The sequence below is a fragment of the Bos taurus genome, chromosome 15 (assembly GCF_002263795.3).
Source record: "Bos taurus isolate L1 Dominette 01449 registration number 42190680 breed Hereford chromosome 15, ARS-UCD2.0, whole genome shotgun sequence".
Taxonomy (NCBI): domain Eukaryota; kingdom Metazoa; phylum Chordata; class Mammalia; order Artiodactyla; family Bovidae; genus Bos; species Bos taurus.
The window spans coordinates 64,192,842-64,210,254 of record NC_037342.1 but is presented as its reverse complement, the minus strand read 5'-3'; the positions used below and the strand labels follow the sequence as shown (position 1 = coordinate 64,210,254).

Below are 17,413 nucleotides of genomic sequence, written 5' to 3'. Positions count from 1 at the left end.
CTGACCTGGTCAGATGGGCACCTTACAAAAGCATTTTCCGGACACTCTGAGAAACAGTGCTCTCACCTCTTTATCTTTGTGTTCACCTTTATCTTCTCGAAAGGAATTTCTAGGGGTGAGGTTGTGACCATCTAAAAGGTTCTTGTCTAAATCACTCACATGTTCTCCCATTTACTGAGTTTGAGGGTGCCCACTTCACTGCATCCCCGTCAACACTGGACAGTACCAATCCACTCACTTTTAGTAGGTGAAAAGGGCATCTTGTGGTCGTTAGAATTTGCATTACTTCGATGACAAATAGAGTTACACAATTAAAAATGCTTACTGGTCCTACGTATGTCTTCTTTGGACTCACTTTTTCAAATATATCCACTAGAGAAATATCTTTAGATTCTAGACATTTAAATTTCCATATTCATGAAGGTGGCTCATCTTTAAAAATGATCTGAGCCCAGATGAAAGGCTTCTCTGCATGACGGATGATGTAAACTCTACAGAGTGAATTTTATTTGGGAAACTGGGGGTGTTATTTCTGTCCCCAGTGGGAGAGGAGGTAGGGAGAGCATTAATATAACCAGGTATGAGATGAATGAACATTCAAGCAACTAATAACTTCGCTCAATTTCAATTTAACAGCAGATTCTTCCTAGCAAATTCCTCCCAGGATGATGTTGGAAGGTGATCTACACCCTTGGTAAATTGGAGATTTGCAGAAATAAATCCCTAGTTACTTCACTCAGGTTTTCCAGGTAACAAAAGGGGTCACACACACTGAATACTCAGGAAAAAAGAGGAAAAAACATCTTGCTGGGCTCTTTTAAGCACTTAGAATGTGTTGCGTTTCTTAGGTTAACAAATAATTGTGAGTGTAGGGGGATTCTTTCTCCCACTTCAGTTAAGGCAAACTCCATTTCAACTGTCTGAATCCCAGAGACTTCCTTTCTGTTACTTGGAGAAATGTGAATTATAGGGCTCACATGGACCCCCACAAACCTGGCACATGAAATTAACGACCGCTTTACCTCATCACGAGGCTGTCTTAGACCCCAAAGACTTTTAGAACTGAAGCGACGTTCAATAGGACAAGAGGCCAAATATACCAACTGCGAATGGGGTACCTGGAGTCTCCCTAAGGGGTGGGATGTTGACTGATGTAGGAAACTTTGTTCCAAAAGATGGGTTGCTTGTACTTCCAGGATTGCCTGGGGACATGATCTGCAGACAGACTATGGTAATGTCTGTAATTTCCTTTAAAGTGTTCTCTTAGACAGTGCAATACCATGCATGTGTGTTTGGGTTAAGTTATACCCTAGATGTGGTCAGTCACCAATCAGGAGTTCACACCCCAGGGGCAGTTGGCTAAATGCCATAGAAGAAGCCCACTCTCTAGAAACGCCTGCCAGAAGTGCTTCTATAACTTGATACCTTGCTCCACAGAGCTTTGATTAGCATAACAAATGTTGGAAATGGATTCTCATTGGGTAGAAGTAGTGGTACTCAAGATATATGGATTGGTTAGAATATGCTGGAGACAGTCCCACTCTTGCTTGAACTGGATAAAGAATCTAGAGTGGCTCAGAGCCTCTACCCTCAGGATGGTATCTCTGTTGGGTTCCCTCTGAAGCAGACTCTGAGAAGAGCTGAATGCTTGTCATTTACTGAAGAGGTGCAGAGAACTGACGGAGTGGTGGGAGGGCGGAAAGGAGCTGACAAGGGGTGCATTAGGAAAGTAAGTCACCACGGTGGGAAACCAAAGCTTAATTCTGTGGGAAAGCTCTGCTGGTGATCCTAAAGCACACTTTTCAGAATTCCCCCAGCCAAGAAACCAAAGAGCTGTGGTATTTATACCCCCACTGCCAGTGAAGTCCCAAGTACTTCCAGCCAGCCATGACTGGGCAAAGTGGGTTCTGGAATCTCAAGAGCAGCCCTTGAATAAAATGATGCTGGAAGTCTACCAGCCTTCATAGAAATGGTAAGCAAGTATGGGCAGGGCCCCAGCAGTGTCTGCTATAGTGTATTCCCCTAAATCTCAGTGTGGTCAAGTGTCCCTTATAAATGGAGAGGGCTCTGTTTGTTGAAACAGACATGACAAGGCCAACAGAACCCCACTTTTGGAAGGCTGATGAGTGTTTCTGCTGATCACAGCCATGGTGCTGAGAGGCCTGAAAGCTGGGACCTCATCCAGCCTCCGGAGCAGGTTGCGGGGGAGCTGACACTTACTAATAATGCTTTGTTGAATAAATATGCACGTGTGGGCAGCATGTCTTCTGAGACCTGCTTCCCCCTGCAATCCAGAGTGAGACAGTCGGGAGAGCAGCTCTCACCCTCCTTCACAATGTCAATGATTATGACCACCAACCCCACAAAAGTAAGAGCAGTGTGGATTAACCGGCCTCATCAGCTTGTGGTGTGCACGCACCTCGGCAAGCAGCACAATCTACCTCAGCTCAGGAAGCACGTTTCCATACCTTTCTTATAGGCTTTGCACGCACCCACCTGTACGGTGTAGCTTCCCAGAGTGGTGGCCCGTTTAAACCGCCGGCCTTGCTGCTGGGACATCATGAACAGCTGGGCCAGGCGCTGCTCCATGACCCGGGCGAAGCTCTGGTTGTGCAGGCCCACCAGGGAATTGTCCACGCCCTGCAGCACTGGACACAGAAGACAGAGGCGCTGTCAGGGGAGAGGCTCACTGCTGACTCAGAAGCCATGGCCACCAGGGCCGGGCCTGCACCAGCTGTAAGGGCCGTGGGCCTGAACCCCTGTTAGGGTCTGGCCATCCTTCCCTCTCGACGCCCCAGGGCTTAGGAATCACTATCCGCTTGTTTGAGACGCTGAAGAGCTATGTGACTTGTCTAAGTTCACACAGCTAGTAATCAGCAAAGCCGGGGCTTAAGCCCAAACCCCTGGAACCCTGCCTTCACAAACTGGGACAGGCGTAATGACCCAAACTTGTTGTACTAGGTCCCAACCTTTTTAAGATAGTCTGTTCAGTCAGAGTCTGTATGGGAACACAGCATTGCTGCAGAACAGCTGATTGGATTTCTTGGTGGTTCCTGGTTCAGTGCTACCCTAATTCTACTCTTCTTTCCAACAGATCCTTTGCTGAAGGATCTAAGCTCCATCCTGCTACTCAGCCCCTTCCATGTGGGTAAGCCACCCTGCTGTGTTGTCATCCCCTCCCTCGTCAGTGGGGACCTTTCAGGGCTCACTCCTAAAGTTGCCCAGGGTCCCAGGGTCTCCTGACTTGAGAGCAGGATCGTGTGATCAAAGGAGTGGGCTCTCTCAGCACTGGCACTTGCCAGCTGGGGGACTTTGGGCAAACCACTGGCCCTCTCAGAGTCCAAGTCCTTCTTTGTAAAATGGAATAAGAAAGGCTACATCACAGCAAATATATTTCTAGTGGGCTTTAAGGTTGAGATGAGATGTATATAGCAGTGTAGCACAGAGCCTCCTGTGTGGAAGGTAAATGAAACCCTCTCTTTCTACCCTTCCTCCACTTCTGGACTTTATCCACACCCGGAGTATCTGTAATCAGTAAGTAAAGCACTGATACGGAATTCCAGGCTATGGCTGGTGCCTGGAGGAGGATTTTAATGAACGCCAGGACCATCCTAGAACTGCTGCAGTCACTTACTATGGGGGCAACTGCCTTTATGCTGTCTATTCCCCAAGCCAGCCCTTCTTCCAAGTCCCTTGGGAAGAAGCACACTTCTCCCCAAACACCTAAAACACTCCCTCCAAACCCAGTCATCCCTGAAAATAAAAATGCTAAAAGCAATTCTCATCTTCTTAGACCAAAACTTACACGGGCTGGGGATGTAATACAAGATTTTTCATTTAGCAGAGTTTGTTCTACTACACTCCAGCCAAGGACCATTAATACCACCCTGTCTACTGGGATCTGAAAAGAGCCTGGATATAAAGGCCATATTGTTACCATGATGGCATTCTAACAGGGCCAGAACAAGGCACAGATGACAATGAGATACAGACAGCGATGTCGAAACTGACCATGAGAAAAGTGAAACCCACAGCTGAGTTTCAGAAGTTATTTCTTTGAAACCACAAATCCTAAAAAAAATTCCCATGAAAGGCATAAAGCAGCTTTCCTCCCCAGGGCTCTCATGAGGGACTCCCAGCTCAGCAGAATTCCTGCAAACAAACTCCTGCAAACATTCCTGTGCCTCCCACGGTGGTGGGTCCCAGAAAGGCCCCTCCAAGCCCTCCTCGCACAGCTGTCAGGCTGAGGAAGGGCTGACCCACCTCCTGACCCCAGGAGGAGAGCTCGTGTTCTTTCAAGTTCAAAGATACGCCTCCCATAAAACGACAGCGCCAACTGCTGCAGGATTACTCCTATGCTGGCCTCTCCTCACCAGGGGACAAGGGTGAGAGAGGGAATGCAGGACGGTTGAGGGGTGTCACCATGAGTTACTTTAGAGACATCCCAGTGGTGATGCAGAAAGGGCAGACATCAAAGAAGAGAAGAGTCAAAGCCTCCAGGTGACAAACCGTTTCGGAAATAGACAGTGGTGATGGCTGCACAATTCTGTGAACGTACTTAATGCTGCTGTGTTGTACACTTAGAAAAATGGTACCAATGAACCTAGTCCCAGGGCAGGAATAGAGACGCAGATGTAGAGAACAGACTCGCAGACGCTTGGGGGGAAGAAGAGGGTGGGACAAATTGGGAGAGTAGCTTTGACATATATACACTGATGCTGCTGTCGCTGCTCAGTCGCTTCAATTGTGTCCGACTCTGTGCAACCCCATAGACAGCAGCCCACCAGGCTCCCCCATCCCTGAGATTCTCCAGGTAAGAACACTGGAGTGGGTTGCCATTTCCTTCTCCAATGCATGAAAGTGAAAAGTGAAAGTGAAGTCGCTCAGTTGCGTCCGACTCTTAGCGACCCCATGGACTGCAGCCTACCAGGCTCCTCCATCCATGGGATTTTCCAGGCAAGAGTACTGGAGTGGGGTACCATCGCCTTCTCCCATATATACACTACCATGTATAAAATAGCTAGCTAGTAGAAGCTGCTATATAGCACAGGGAGCTCAGCTCGGCACTCTGTAACAACCTGAAGCTGAGGGATCAGAGTGTGGTGGTGGGAGAGAGGTCCAAGAGGGAGGGGATATATGTATACATATAAATGATCCACTTTGATGTATAACAGAAACTAACACAACATCATAAAGCAATTATACTCCAATAGAAAATAATTTTTTAAAAGGTTAAAACGATAAATCACATGTTATGTGTATTTTACCACAATTTTAAAAATTGAGAGAAAAAAAATGCCTCCAGGGAAGTGCAGGAAGTTACGGGAACCTGCCACAGAGTTCCACGGAATCAACAGCTGGGCAGCTCCCACGTGCCTCGTGGCTCTGTCTGCAAAGACGATGTGTCCTTCCTAAGGACAGTCTTCCAGCTGGATAAGAGCTGGGGGCTGGAGCCGGGAGCCTGGGTTTGAATCCTGATGCCCCCCGACTGAGTGTTCTTGGGCAAGTTCCTCTGGGCCCAGTTCCTCATCTGAAAACACGGTTATCATAAGCTACTCCTGACCATATCATGAAGAACAGAATACTTTATAAAAGAAAACTGCTTCTAGCATAGTGCCATAAAGCCCTTGAGAGGATGCCCACAAGCAGTAGCTGTTGTTGCTCAAAGGCACCTCCTGCTTCGCTAGACAGGTCCTCAGCAGAGGAAGGAATTGCCTGGAAAACACAGAGCTGTGTTCCAGGACTACAGCTCCTCTCCTTTCTCCTGAGAAGCCCAGTGGCCTCAGGCTCCTGGCCTGGGGAATGGGTTGAACAAAGCTATCTTCATCTCTCCGTTCCCAATCTCCTACCCCTTCTAGAAATGACGGTAAAAGTTGGTGGTGACTGCCCACAGGTCTAGAAAGTGGTCATGGGCCAAAGGGAAGGCAGGAGGGTCCTCCTGAAACCTGAAACTCTTCCCCTCTCTCCCTGCCCCTCAAGTAGAAATCAACTGGTCCAATGAGCCCCGAACACAGTGTTGAGATGGGTTGGGTGGGGGGTCATTGTGTATGCTGATTACCAACAGCAGCACCAGTGATAACAAGTGAGGGATGTCCAGTCAAGTCACAAGAGAATCCTGAAAACAAGACCATGTATGGAGCCTTTTATTAAGCACGTGTCACTCAGACAGAGGTACCTGAGGAAAGGACAAAACAAGAGGTTGACAAGGACAGGGTGTCTTACCATCAAACGTCAATATTAAAGTTAGAGAAGGGGGGGTATGTATCTGCAAGTTTAAAAAAAAGCATTCCTTGGGCAGGAAACATGATTTTATAAGTGTTACATAACCTGCTGGCTTCAAAAATGTGTTGCTGGGTTAGCACTGTCTCTCTTGGGCATAAGCTCTGGTGGGTCGCTGCTGTTTTCCTTTGTAAACACATTTCTTTTGTTGGCTTTCTTCGCAGGTAAAATAATCTCTGCAAATCCATGGCCTTGCAGGGCAGAAAGAAACACAATTTTCTGCAGTTTAGGAGAGGTCTTGAGCAGGCTTCACCGAGCTCCTAGTTAGTATTCCAGCCAGCACCCACTTACTGCTTGTTTGGGACCGCAAGGGAGGGAGAGACAGGGAAGGGAAGAGGGAGGCTGGGGAGGGCCTGCTTGTCCAGGCTCATCTTCCAGGACTTGCAAAATCTTGCTCCCTCTTTGTTATGGGCGGAGTTGTTTCCCCCACACCCCATCTGATGATGTTTTATCCCCCAGGACCTCAGAATGTGACTGTTTGGGATAGGGCAATTAAGATACAATGAGGTCATTAGGGTGGCGCCTAGTCCTAAATGACTGGTATCCTTGTAAGAAGAGGAAATTAAGACACAGACCTGCACAGAGGGAAGGTGGATGTTTTCCAAGCCAGGGAGAGAGAACCTCAGAAGCAAACAACCCTGCTGACACCTTGATATTAGACCTCCAGCCTCTTGAGTTATGAGAAAATAAATTCCTGTGGTTGAAGCCCCCACCCTCACTCCCCAGCCTAGGGTAGCAGCTCTAGCAGACCAACACCTTCCTGTCCCTCCCCTTGAAACCGAGGAGGACCCTTTGGGGCTCCTGGGCATGGAAGCCTTTCTGTCCCCATTTCTTGTAGGCAAGACTCCAGCCACTGTAACCTTCCCCAAGTTCCAAAGGGCAGATCCAGAACAGCTGCTAATGAAGGAGAGAGCTGCCACAAAACCACGTGAGGCAAGATTTACAGGGACCAGAGAAGTGCGTCAAGAATAGGAGACCAACCACCTGAGACCCCGGGCGTGCTAAGTCGCTTCAGTCATGTCCAACTCCTTGCAACCCTATGGACTGTAGCCCTCCAGGTTCCTCTGTCTATGGATTCCCCAGGCAAGAATACTGGAGGGGGTTGCCATGCCCTCCTCCAGGGGATCTTCCTAACCCAGAGATTGAACCCACGTCTCTTACATCTACCTGCATTGGCAGGCAGGTTCTTTACCACCAGCACCACCTGGAGACCCTACACACACCTTAATCTTTTTAGCAACCCTACCTTGAACTATTGCTATAAAACCCTACCTTGAACTATTGCTATAAAACCCTACCTTGAACTATTGCTATAAAACCCCTCATCAAATCCTCCCAGGTTGGGACATGTAGTTTTTTGAGGCAGGAGCTTGCGGTATCCCCTGCTAGCAAAGCAATGAAGCTATCCATTTCTACTTCACTCCAAACTGCCTCTGAGATTCAATTTGGCACCAGTGAACAGAGAAGCTGAGCTTTCGGCACCACCCTTAATGACCCAGCTAGTCACTCTGCCTCCTACAAGCTTCTGTTCTCTGCTTCTAATCCTTGCTTCTCTAATTTTCAGAGCTACTGTCTGGCTTTTGAAAAACACAAACAAGAACTTTTTTTTGCTGTTTCATAAATCTCAGCTAGAAAATGTCAAGGAAAATGCCACCCAAACACCCTTCTACTTCCGTCCGCCTTCACTGTCAGGACACGCTGGGCTTCAACAGGATCAGTGTGGGTGTGCCCAGGGAGAGAGAAAAGTGCATGCCTGGCATTCCTCTGACTTCCACTGGGTTTTGTAGGGCAGTGCAGAAAGGCCTACGATCTTTAAACAAATAGACAACCATTCGCATGGACATGCCCCAGCCCTCCACAGCTTAATGCTCTTCCTTCTGATGGATGCATGTTTTGCAAGAAGAAGGCTCCAGACTAGGACTTTCAAGGTAGCTGTTTTGAACTGATTATTTAACACCCATCTTCAGTGTGATGTCTTTTTTTTTTTAATTTTTAATTGAAGGATAATTACAACATTGTGTTGGTTTCTGCCTCAACATGGATCAGCCATAGGTATATACATGTCCACTCCCTCTTCAGCCTCTCTCCCACCTCCCACCCCAGCTGACCCCCTCTAGGTTGTCACAGAGCCCAGGTTCTTATCTCAGTTTACTCCATTTCTGGTCCTATGGAAGGAACTCCTTGGCTTATACGGCAGAATCCAAGAAAAGACGCCAATTCTATCACTGAAAGGCAAGCAAGCTTTTAAAAATAAACCAACCTGATACGGTGAAAGGAGCAAAGAGAGAAGAGATTACCTGTAATTACCCAGTAGTCTCTCGTCGTTTCTGATATATCAAGGTTGGGGTATTCCAGCGCTAAAACAAACAAGAAACACACCAAATTAATTTCACAACTTTTATATATAGATTTTGTTCGGGGAAATAGACACAGCTGACAAAATACCAAGCAGCTAAATCCTGCTCTATCATTCTTGGGAACTCTAGGACATACAGCCTGAAACTTGCTTTTCAGAAAACTAAAATACTCAGTAAAGGGCTAACTTTCAGAAGAGTTTTCTAAGGCTTTGGGTGTCTGCTTTCAGCTTTTCCATCCAAACCTTCTTAAGGCAAAACAATTTTACTGTCAAGACCTTCAACGAGAACCTGTCAACTATAGCCTTCTTTTTAAAAAAATTACCCATCATAACATATTTTTAGGAATAATTATTTCTTGAATGGATCTTTCCAAAGACTAAGTTTAGTAGCTAAATGCTTGCAAGCAATGGTCCCATTTCTTTATAGTGTGGTGACCATCAGAGTTTAGCACATTATTTGGCACATAATAAGTACTCAGTAAATCACAGTTGTGTTATTATTATTATTCTTAGACTATCAAGATGATCAAAGAAAATAAATCCTTCACATGCTACCAGGTGACATAATGCCATCTTTTATGATATTATCTTTTCCATAAAATCCAGAGTCATCTTTTCTGAGTACATGGAAATTCACAAAAGCTTGCCACTAAACTAACATTTTTTTATAAAGTCTGAGTGGCTACTTTGTGCTAATAAGTACATTAGCACATTATCTCACTTATTTACAATATAAAAAGGAACCATAGAGGGAAATGAAAACAACTTTGCTAATACATGTTTAAAAAAATACACTTACCCAGTGACCTTGAGTATGTATCAACAATTAAATTTAAGAGCAGGGATCTATACTTCCTTTGGCTACTGAGTAAGTGTTTGGGTACAAAATGTAGGCTGCATCTTCGAAGTCTATGCCTGCTGCATGATAATGAGGATTATGCAACTGAAGCGTTAGAGAAAGAGGAGGCCACAAGCCTATGGGGACTTCATCAAGTGAAGTCACGATGCTGACTGCACGTGAGCTGCATTATAATATCTATAGCCCAGGCAAGGGCTGAAGGCCTGGGAATTTTTGGTGATGGCAGAAGTGGGGGAAACCCTAGCAACCAAGATTGCCATGAGGACAGACAGACGCTCTACTGGGCAATGTTATAAGCTAAGAAGACAGACTGCTTGGTTCAAGCCCCAGGTTTGATGTCTCACCAGCTATGTCAGAGTAGGCATCTTGGAGTTAAACCTCTTGGAGTTTCAATTTTCCCATTTCTGCAAAATGGCGCTAATTTTGCACCTACCATAGAGGGTAGTTGTGAGGATTAAATGAGATACAAGACAAGTGAAGGGTAAAAGCACCTAGCCAGTGCTTTTTACAACATGCAGTGACGTTTTCATCAATTCAACCCCCTTCAGTCACATATTACAGTTGTGATTTTATGACAAAAGAGTTAGCACATGGCACCATGGAGGCTTGCTAAATGGACAAGCTCCCGGAGAAGACGGTAGAGTCCTACAGGGACTCAAACACAGCTCGAACATACTCACGTTCCGCGATGGTGAGCGGCGGGTAGGTGAGGTAGAACCCCACCAGCTCAGCGGAGAGCTGGCGGAGGAGGCTGCTGGCCACGGTGCCGTTGAGGAAGGAGCTTCGGTTGGCCACCACGTACACCAAGGTGACTGTCTGGGAGGCGTTGGATGTGCTCACCATCTGAATGGACACAGGAGGAAAGGGGAGGGAGACATGCCAAATAAGACGAGGGTCTGTTTCATGGAGGCCGTGGGAAGAGAAGCTTAAGGAGAGGTTAGGAATGAAAGGGAGGTGGGAAGAGAGCAAGGAAGAGATAAGAATAACAACAGTTGTCACTTATGATGGCTCACAACATGCCAGGCATCTCGTACCAGGTATCGTTCCAAGGGCACATGATCTCATTTAATCCTCACCACAACCCTAGGAGGTGTATCCTGTCATGGAGGTATATCCTTTGACAGAGGAGGAAACTGAAGCCCAGAATGATCAAGGGACTTGCCCAAGGTCACACAGCTAATAAGTGACAGAGCCAGGATCCAAACCTGTGCAGCCTGACTTCAGGTTTTAACCACAGGTGCTGTATCTTTTCCAGGGGCTAAATGCTCGCAGGCTATTTTTATGGTTCTGAAGATACACTATAGAGCATAGGAATGATAAATTTAAGGAGGGCTCAACTGCTCAGACCGAGAAAGCCTGATTCAAACTTCTGGGGAATTTTAAAGTTGAAAGGACAGAGAATGCACGCCACTGGTCACCAACCTAGTAATGGATAGCATGATGAAAACTGATGACAATAAGAATGCAGAAATAGAAAACAGCTTCTTTCGAGAGAGATTCCATTTCATTGCGGTCTATCAATTCAATATAGAATATGTTAATATTACTATGAGATGGTATAGTTTTCTTCTTGAATCTTTAAGTCAGGTTTTTAGTTATGAAGAAATGAGACTTTCATGGGTCAGTGTATATACACACAAACACCCCACAGATGAAATGTGAAAAACAGATGCAGTAGGAAGGCGTTCTGCCTGGTGAGACAGTCTTTGTGGGCTTCTGCGCTGGATGTCTGCCCCTCCCCCACCAGATCCATTTGCTACCCTGCCCTCATCCTGCTCAGTGCCCCCAGAGGCAGAATTCTGTGGAGCACACCAATGGGCTACTTGGTGCCCTGATGTTAGCTACAGGGAGCTCAGGAGGATGTGGGCGAGAAGGAGGAGAGTGAGGTCAGAGAGCTGGTGTTGGGAGCTCCCTCCTGGGGGGGGTCACAGCTCTTGTTGCGCACTTCTGGCCCAAGTTTCCCACAACTGCTCTGTCCCCTCACCTCATCAGCCCCAAAGTCACAGCCTTGAAAGCTGCACCACCCCCCTGGTCCCCCTAGAGCCTGGGCACACTTCTGTAAAGTCCTTTTCATTGGACTTTCCTCAAATTGCCTTCATTTGAATATGTCCTCTCTTTTTGCCAGGAACTGATACCCAGTCTGTCTAAAACCTTTGTGTGCTCAGACACAGATATCTCTGCAGCATTCCTTTTAAAACTTACTTTGAAGACTATCAAGAGTAAGCTTCTTCAAGCTATTTCGAAGTTTTTCCCATAAGAGCAAGTTCCTTTTTAAGTTCTCTAACACAGCGCCTAGAGTCCCATGATTACTGACATATAGAGTCAACATTTCTGGTCAACTCTTACTTCCTCTCCAGAGGATTTTTGGAATGTGGTTTAGCCACAGGTATTCACACCTCTTTCCCAAGGTACCAAGAAGAAAGGTACTTCTTTCTGAATAACTCAAAAGACCTCACTGTACTGTCACCTAAAAAATAATAACTAAAGTAACCTTGCAATCTTTATCTCTATTTGGAACATTTTATATATATATATATATACACATATACATATATATATGTACGTATATGTATATATGCTTGTTTCTTTTCAACAAAACTAAGTCTCACTGGATCCCAAAGAGCTTGCAGTATGGTATCTTAGTATATACTACACTTGACAAAGTAAGTTATACTTTTTTTAACTGAGAACATTTTTATTGAGGAGACTTCATTAACATACAACACTATATTAGTTTCATACTTTCTGTGGTAAAATACACATTATGTTATACTATTTTAACCATTTAAAGTGTACAGTGGCATTAAGTACATTCACATTCTTGGGCAATCATCACCACTGTCCATTTCCAAACCTTTTCCATCATCCCAAACTGAAACTCTGTACCTACTAAATAACTCCCCATTTCTTCCTCTTCCTAGTCCCTGGGAACCACCATTCAGCTTTTCTGTCTCTATTAATTTGACAAAGCTACACTCGTGGCTCAGACGGTAAAAGCGTCTGCCTGCAGTGCGGGAGACCTGGGTTCAATCCCTGGGTCAGGAAGATCCCCTGGAGAAGGCAATGGCACCCCACTCCAGTACTCTTGCCTGGAAAAATCCCATGGATGGAGGAGCCTGGTAGGCTACAGTCCATGGGGTCACAAAGGGTCGGACACGACTGAGCGACTTTACTTCAAACACTTTTCATAAGTGGAATCATACAGTATTTGTCCTTTTGTGGTTGGCTTCTTTCATTTAGTATGATGTCCTCAAGGTACACCCATGTTGAAGCACGTGTCAGAATTTCCCTCTGTTTTAAAAATGAATAATATTCCCTGGCATAGATATACTACATTTATTTATTCATTCACCTGCTGATGGACACTTAATGTTGCTGTGAATAATGTTATGAACACTGGTGTTCAAACATCTGTTCAAGTCCCTGGTTTACATTCAGTTCAGTTCAGTTCAGTTCAGTCGCTCAGTCGTGTCCGACTCTTTGTGACCCCATGAATTGCAACACGCCAGGCCTCCCTGTCCATCACCATCTTCCAGAGTTCACTCAAACTCACGTCCATTGAGTCAGTGATGCCATCCAGCCATCTCATCCTCTGTCGTCCCCTTCTCCTCCTGCCCCCAATCCCTCCGAGCATCACAGTCTTTTCCAATGAGTCAAGTCTTCTCATGAGGTGGCCAAAGTACTGGAGTTTCAGCTTTATCATCATTCCTTCCAAAGAACACCCAGGACTGAACTGAACTGATTGGCTGAAATGACTGTCCCTTCCCCCACTTAATGGTCTTGTCAGAAATCATTTGATCGTGTATGTATTTATTTCTGGGGTTTCTGTTTGGTTCCATTGGTCCATATTTCTGTCTTTATGCCAGTTCCATCCTGTTTTGAATACCATAGTTCTGCACTAAGTTTTGAAATCAGGAAGTGTGAGATCTCCAAGTTTGTTTTCCTCTTTAGGATTGTTTTAGCAATTTGGGGTCCCTTGAGATTTCATGTGAATTGTAGGATAGATTTTTCTATTTCTGCAAAAGACGTCACTGGAATTTTGATAGGGATTGGATTGAATCTATCAATCATTCTTGGTAGTACTTGACATCATAACAACATTAAGTCTTCCAATTCATAAGCACAGAATGTCTTTCCATTTATGTTTTCTTTACTCATCTTTTTTATAGCTAAGAAAAGTGTAGTCACTCTTGGGGGCTACTTAACAACAGATTCATAAAGAAGAAACCAGAGCCCTGAAAACAAGGTCATATCACGGTTCCCTCATAGTCATGCCCTTGCATAGAACACTTTCCCATCACCCCTCTATTCTTAGATTCCTTTGGGTTCTGACATCATCTCTTACTTCCCATTCATTCGTGCCATGATTCATTTAGTTAATTAGACCCATAAAGCTGATGGAATGGAAAGCCATTGTTTTCATCCTTAGTATCCATTCTTCCTTCTTCCATGTCAGCACCACAATTTCTCTTGAGGAAACACCACTTCTCTCCTATGAGTTCATGCGCTTTGGGTTGAGCTGCCCCGGTCCGGTTCCAGGAGTGGGTATCTCAGTCAGGCTTAGTTGACTGGGACATTTCATATCCTCAATCACAGTTACTGGTCTAGAAATGAGCACATGATCCAAGAGGATTCAATGAAACCTAATCCCAGGATTTTGACTGGAATGACATGGAACCAAAGGCACTCTGGTTCCATGAGACTGTGAGTAATAAAGATGAGACAAACTTGGAGGCACCAGGAGCCTGAGGATAATGCCAGCCTATAGCAAGGCAAACCAAGAGATGAGGAGAGAATTTCATGAAGAAATCATGCAAGCACCTGGGTCCAACTGTTCCTGAAGTAAGAAGCTACAGACTTTTCGCTTACATGAGCCAATCACTTCCTCTTTTTGCATAAGCCTTGTGAGCTTGCATTCCATCACTTATAATCAAAAAGTCTTACTTGAGCCTACTATAATCTAGCCCTTAATATCAATGCTATACAAGTAAAAACTAAGAAGTAACTTTTTCAATGACCCTCCAAAAAAATTAAATATTTACATGGTTTTATTACACAAGCGATCCAAGGTGCCCCACAAATTATATTTAATACAATAAAAGGGAAATTTATTAATTGCAAAACCAGGTCCTTAAAAAAAGAGATTAATGACAACCCTGGGGGATGATTAGCATGTAATGATCTATGCATAACATTGTGGCCTAGAGGGTTATTAAATCTACACAACAGCTTTCGCTCTGGGCTTCCTGTTAGCCAAGGCAAAAAGTGAAAGAGGGTTATTAAAACAATTCACCCAATTACCCATTCATATCAAGAGCTGTTGATACATTCAAGAGCATCTAAAATCTATTTAGATACAATTTTCTAATTGCCTGCTGTAGTCTTTTCCAAGGAGTGTTTGTTGCTTACTTTACAAAGTTTCATCTCATGGCCATGACTACCATACAACAACACAAGAGAGGCTTCTTAAGGCCAAGGGCAGCTTATTTATCTTGGTGTCCCTTCCACTGGCTGATAAAAAGAAGTTGCTCTGTAAGTCTGTACTTCCTGATTATAATTAGAATATGTTCCTCTGCCAAGCTTCAATAAGACTCATGTACCTGTGAGGATCACAAACGCAATCAGAAAGAAAAAGATCCCCCACAAAGGAGCTGAGTCACACTCCTTACATAAATCTTATGTCTGTGACATGTTTTTAGATCTTAGTCAAATATGAACCAGATCATAATGAGATACTTCCATATATACTTTGGGTGAATCTAGAAAGGGACAACTGCTCATTCAAATTAAATTGTATGCCTTCCACATCATATTGGCTTTGCTGATAATTCATTTAAGCTAAATGTTAATTTTAAAACCACTGGGTTTAATTGCAAAGGCTTTTTAGTTCAGTAAAACAGACAGATTGGTTAGTACAATCAGAGAAATTTGGGGACTGGATGAAAATTATTAAGAAGCATCTGTCTTTAGGGAGATGTCGTCTATAGAAATGTAAAAAATGGGTCTGAGAGAGACATTTGGTAGCATGTCTACTGCAAATTCAGGAAGTTGAAATACAGTGTACCAGTACTGAGACTGCCCTAGAAGAGAAGTCAAATGCCTGCTGAAAATTTCATCAAGGATCCCATTTCTATGTTGCGTTGATGCTAGCAGAGCATGGTGGATTACAGTACAGGCTTTGCCTCAAGTCCTAATTCTGGAAGTTTCTTACCATTCTCTCCATTCCTTTTTCTGTGAAATGCTGATAATAACACCTCAGAAGGATGTCTTGAGTATTACATAGCAAAGCATTTATAAAACATTTAGCACAGTCCTGGCACACAGTAAGCCCTAAATATAAGATGTGTGTCCTTAAACTAAGGTGATTGTTCCTGTGGATACCCGGAAAATAAACTGAATTAAAATCACAGAAAAGGAAATCTTAGGTGAATTAGTTATTTAGAAATGATTCATTTTATATGAGACATCTGACATGTAGAGTATATTCTAGTACATTAAAAAAAATAAGTATATTAGAAAGACTTGAGGAAGCTTCACAAGGGAAAATAAACATAAAATCCCAAATCACAGCAGGTACACAGGGGTACATCATCTCTCTTGTACGATCAACCCTAGATATCCTCGCATACCAGAAGTACAAAGGCAGCTTTGAAATGGGAACCAAAGCACTTCTTGCCAACATTTGGGTTCCGGGTGGTCTCTGTCAACTACAGGCTGAAGCACACTCCCACTTACCTGAATCGTCAGGTTGCTTTTAGTATTCAGAACTTTCCTCTCGGCATCCTGGAAGGCCCTCTGTAGCCTCTGTTCCATGGTCTGAGCAAATTTGCAGGACTGTATGTTGTCGGACTGGCTCACAAACTGTAGCACTAGAATGAGAGTAATAAATCAATGCTCACCAAAGCTCTACGTCTTAATTCCTTGAACTTAACGGCAGTCATGATACAAAACGGCATGATTTTACATTAGAGAAATCAGGCAAATAAGGACAGTCATAGTTTTGGAAGTGGCTCTTAAAGTGATTTATAATATAGAAGAATTAAAAACATGATCAAACCTGAGATCCCCTCCAATGCAAAGAATTTTGTGATTTCAATTATTGGCATATGGAAACATCTGCTCCAAGACTACAAAATGACTTTAGAGTGATCATGTCTTCTATTTCTTTGGAAGGAAAAAAAAAGTCAATTGACTTAGTTGACTAAGTTGTTTGAGTCTTTCAGTTTCAAAGGTTCCTCTACTCTTGTGGCTTTCAAACCACAAGATCAGAATTTAAAAAAACATACAACATTTTAAAAAACATCTATTTAGGCTGCACTGGGTCTTCACTGCTGCGCAAGAGCTTTCTCTAGTTGTAGAAAGAGGGAGACTTCTCCAGGTGCAGTGAGCTTTTGTTGCAGAGCACACGGACTCAGTAGCTGTGGCACACGGGCTTAGTTGCCTCGCAGCATATGGAATACTCCCAGGCCAGGGATGGAACCTGTGACCCCTGCATTACCAAGCTTATTCTTAACCACTGGACCACCAGGGAAGTCCCATCAGGGAGTTTAAAAGAAAGACTCTAAGGCCTAAGCTCAAAGATTCTAATTCAAGGGCATCTGGAACATGTTGTTGCAAAGCGCAGATTTTATGCTGAGGATACTCAATCCTCCTCAGTATCCACTGGTAATACAGGAAAAGAAAATACAGTACCTGATGCTCATAAGTACTATATACTCATATAAATTGGGAAGACTTCTGTGAAGGAATATTTCTCATGAATCCAGGTTGGAAAAGTTTAGGCTGCTGTGCAGGGAACTTGGACATTAGATTAGCAAGGCCCCTGGAGGAAGGTACACGAGGACTCTAAGAAATGACACAGCAGCTAGTGATGGAATTTTCCTTTTTTTATTTGGCTGCCCCAGGCCTTACTTGTGGCA

General features: G+C 44.3%; 1 protein-coding gene across 2 annotated transcripts in view; it reads right to left on the bottom strand.

The window, feature by feature from the left end:
* The window catches only part of KIAA1549L (KIAA1549 like), a 320,960-nt gene that overhangs the window by 99,644 nt on the left and 203,903 nt on the right, over nucleotides 1-17,413 (bottom strand). For both annotated transcript variants that reach the window (XM_059875159.1, XM_024975896.2), the window contains exons 6-9: nucleotides 16,230-16,363; nucleotides 10,175-10,337; nucleotides 8,577-8,636; nucleotides 2,497-2,648 (exon numbers count right to left, since the gene is read on the bottom strand). In XM_059875159.1, the coding sequence (XP_059731142.1) occupies nucleotides 2,497-2,648; nucleotides 8,577-8,636; nucleotides 10,175-10,337; nucleotides 16,230-16,363 (509 nt within the window). The remainder of the gene's footprint in view (nucleotides 1-2,496; nucleotides 2,649-8,576; nucleotides 8,637-10,174; nucleotides 10,338-16,229; nucleotides 16,364-17,413) is intronic.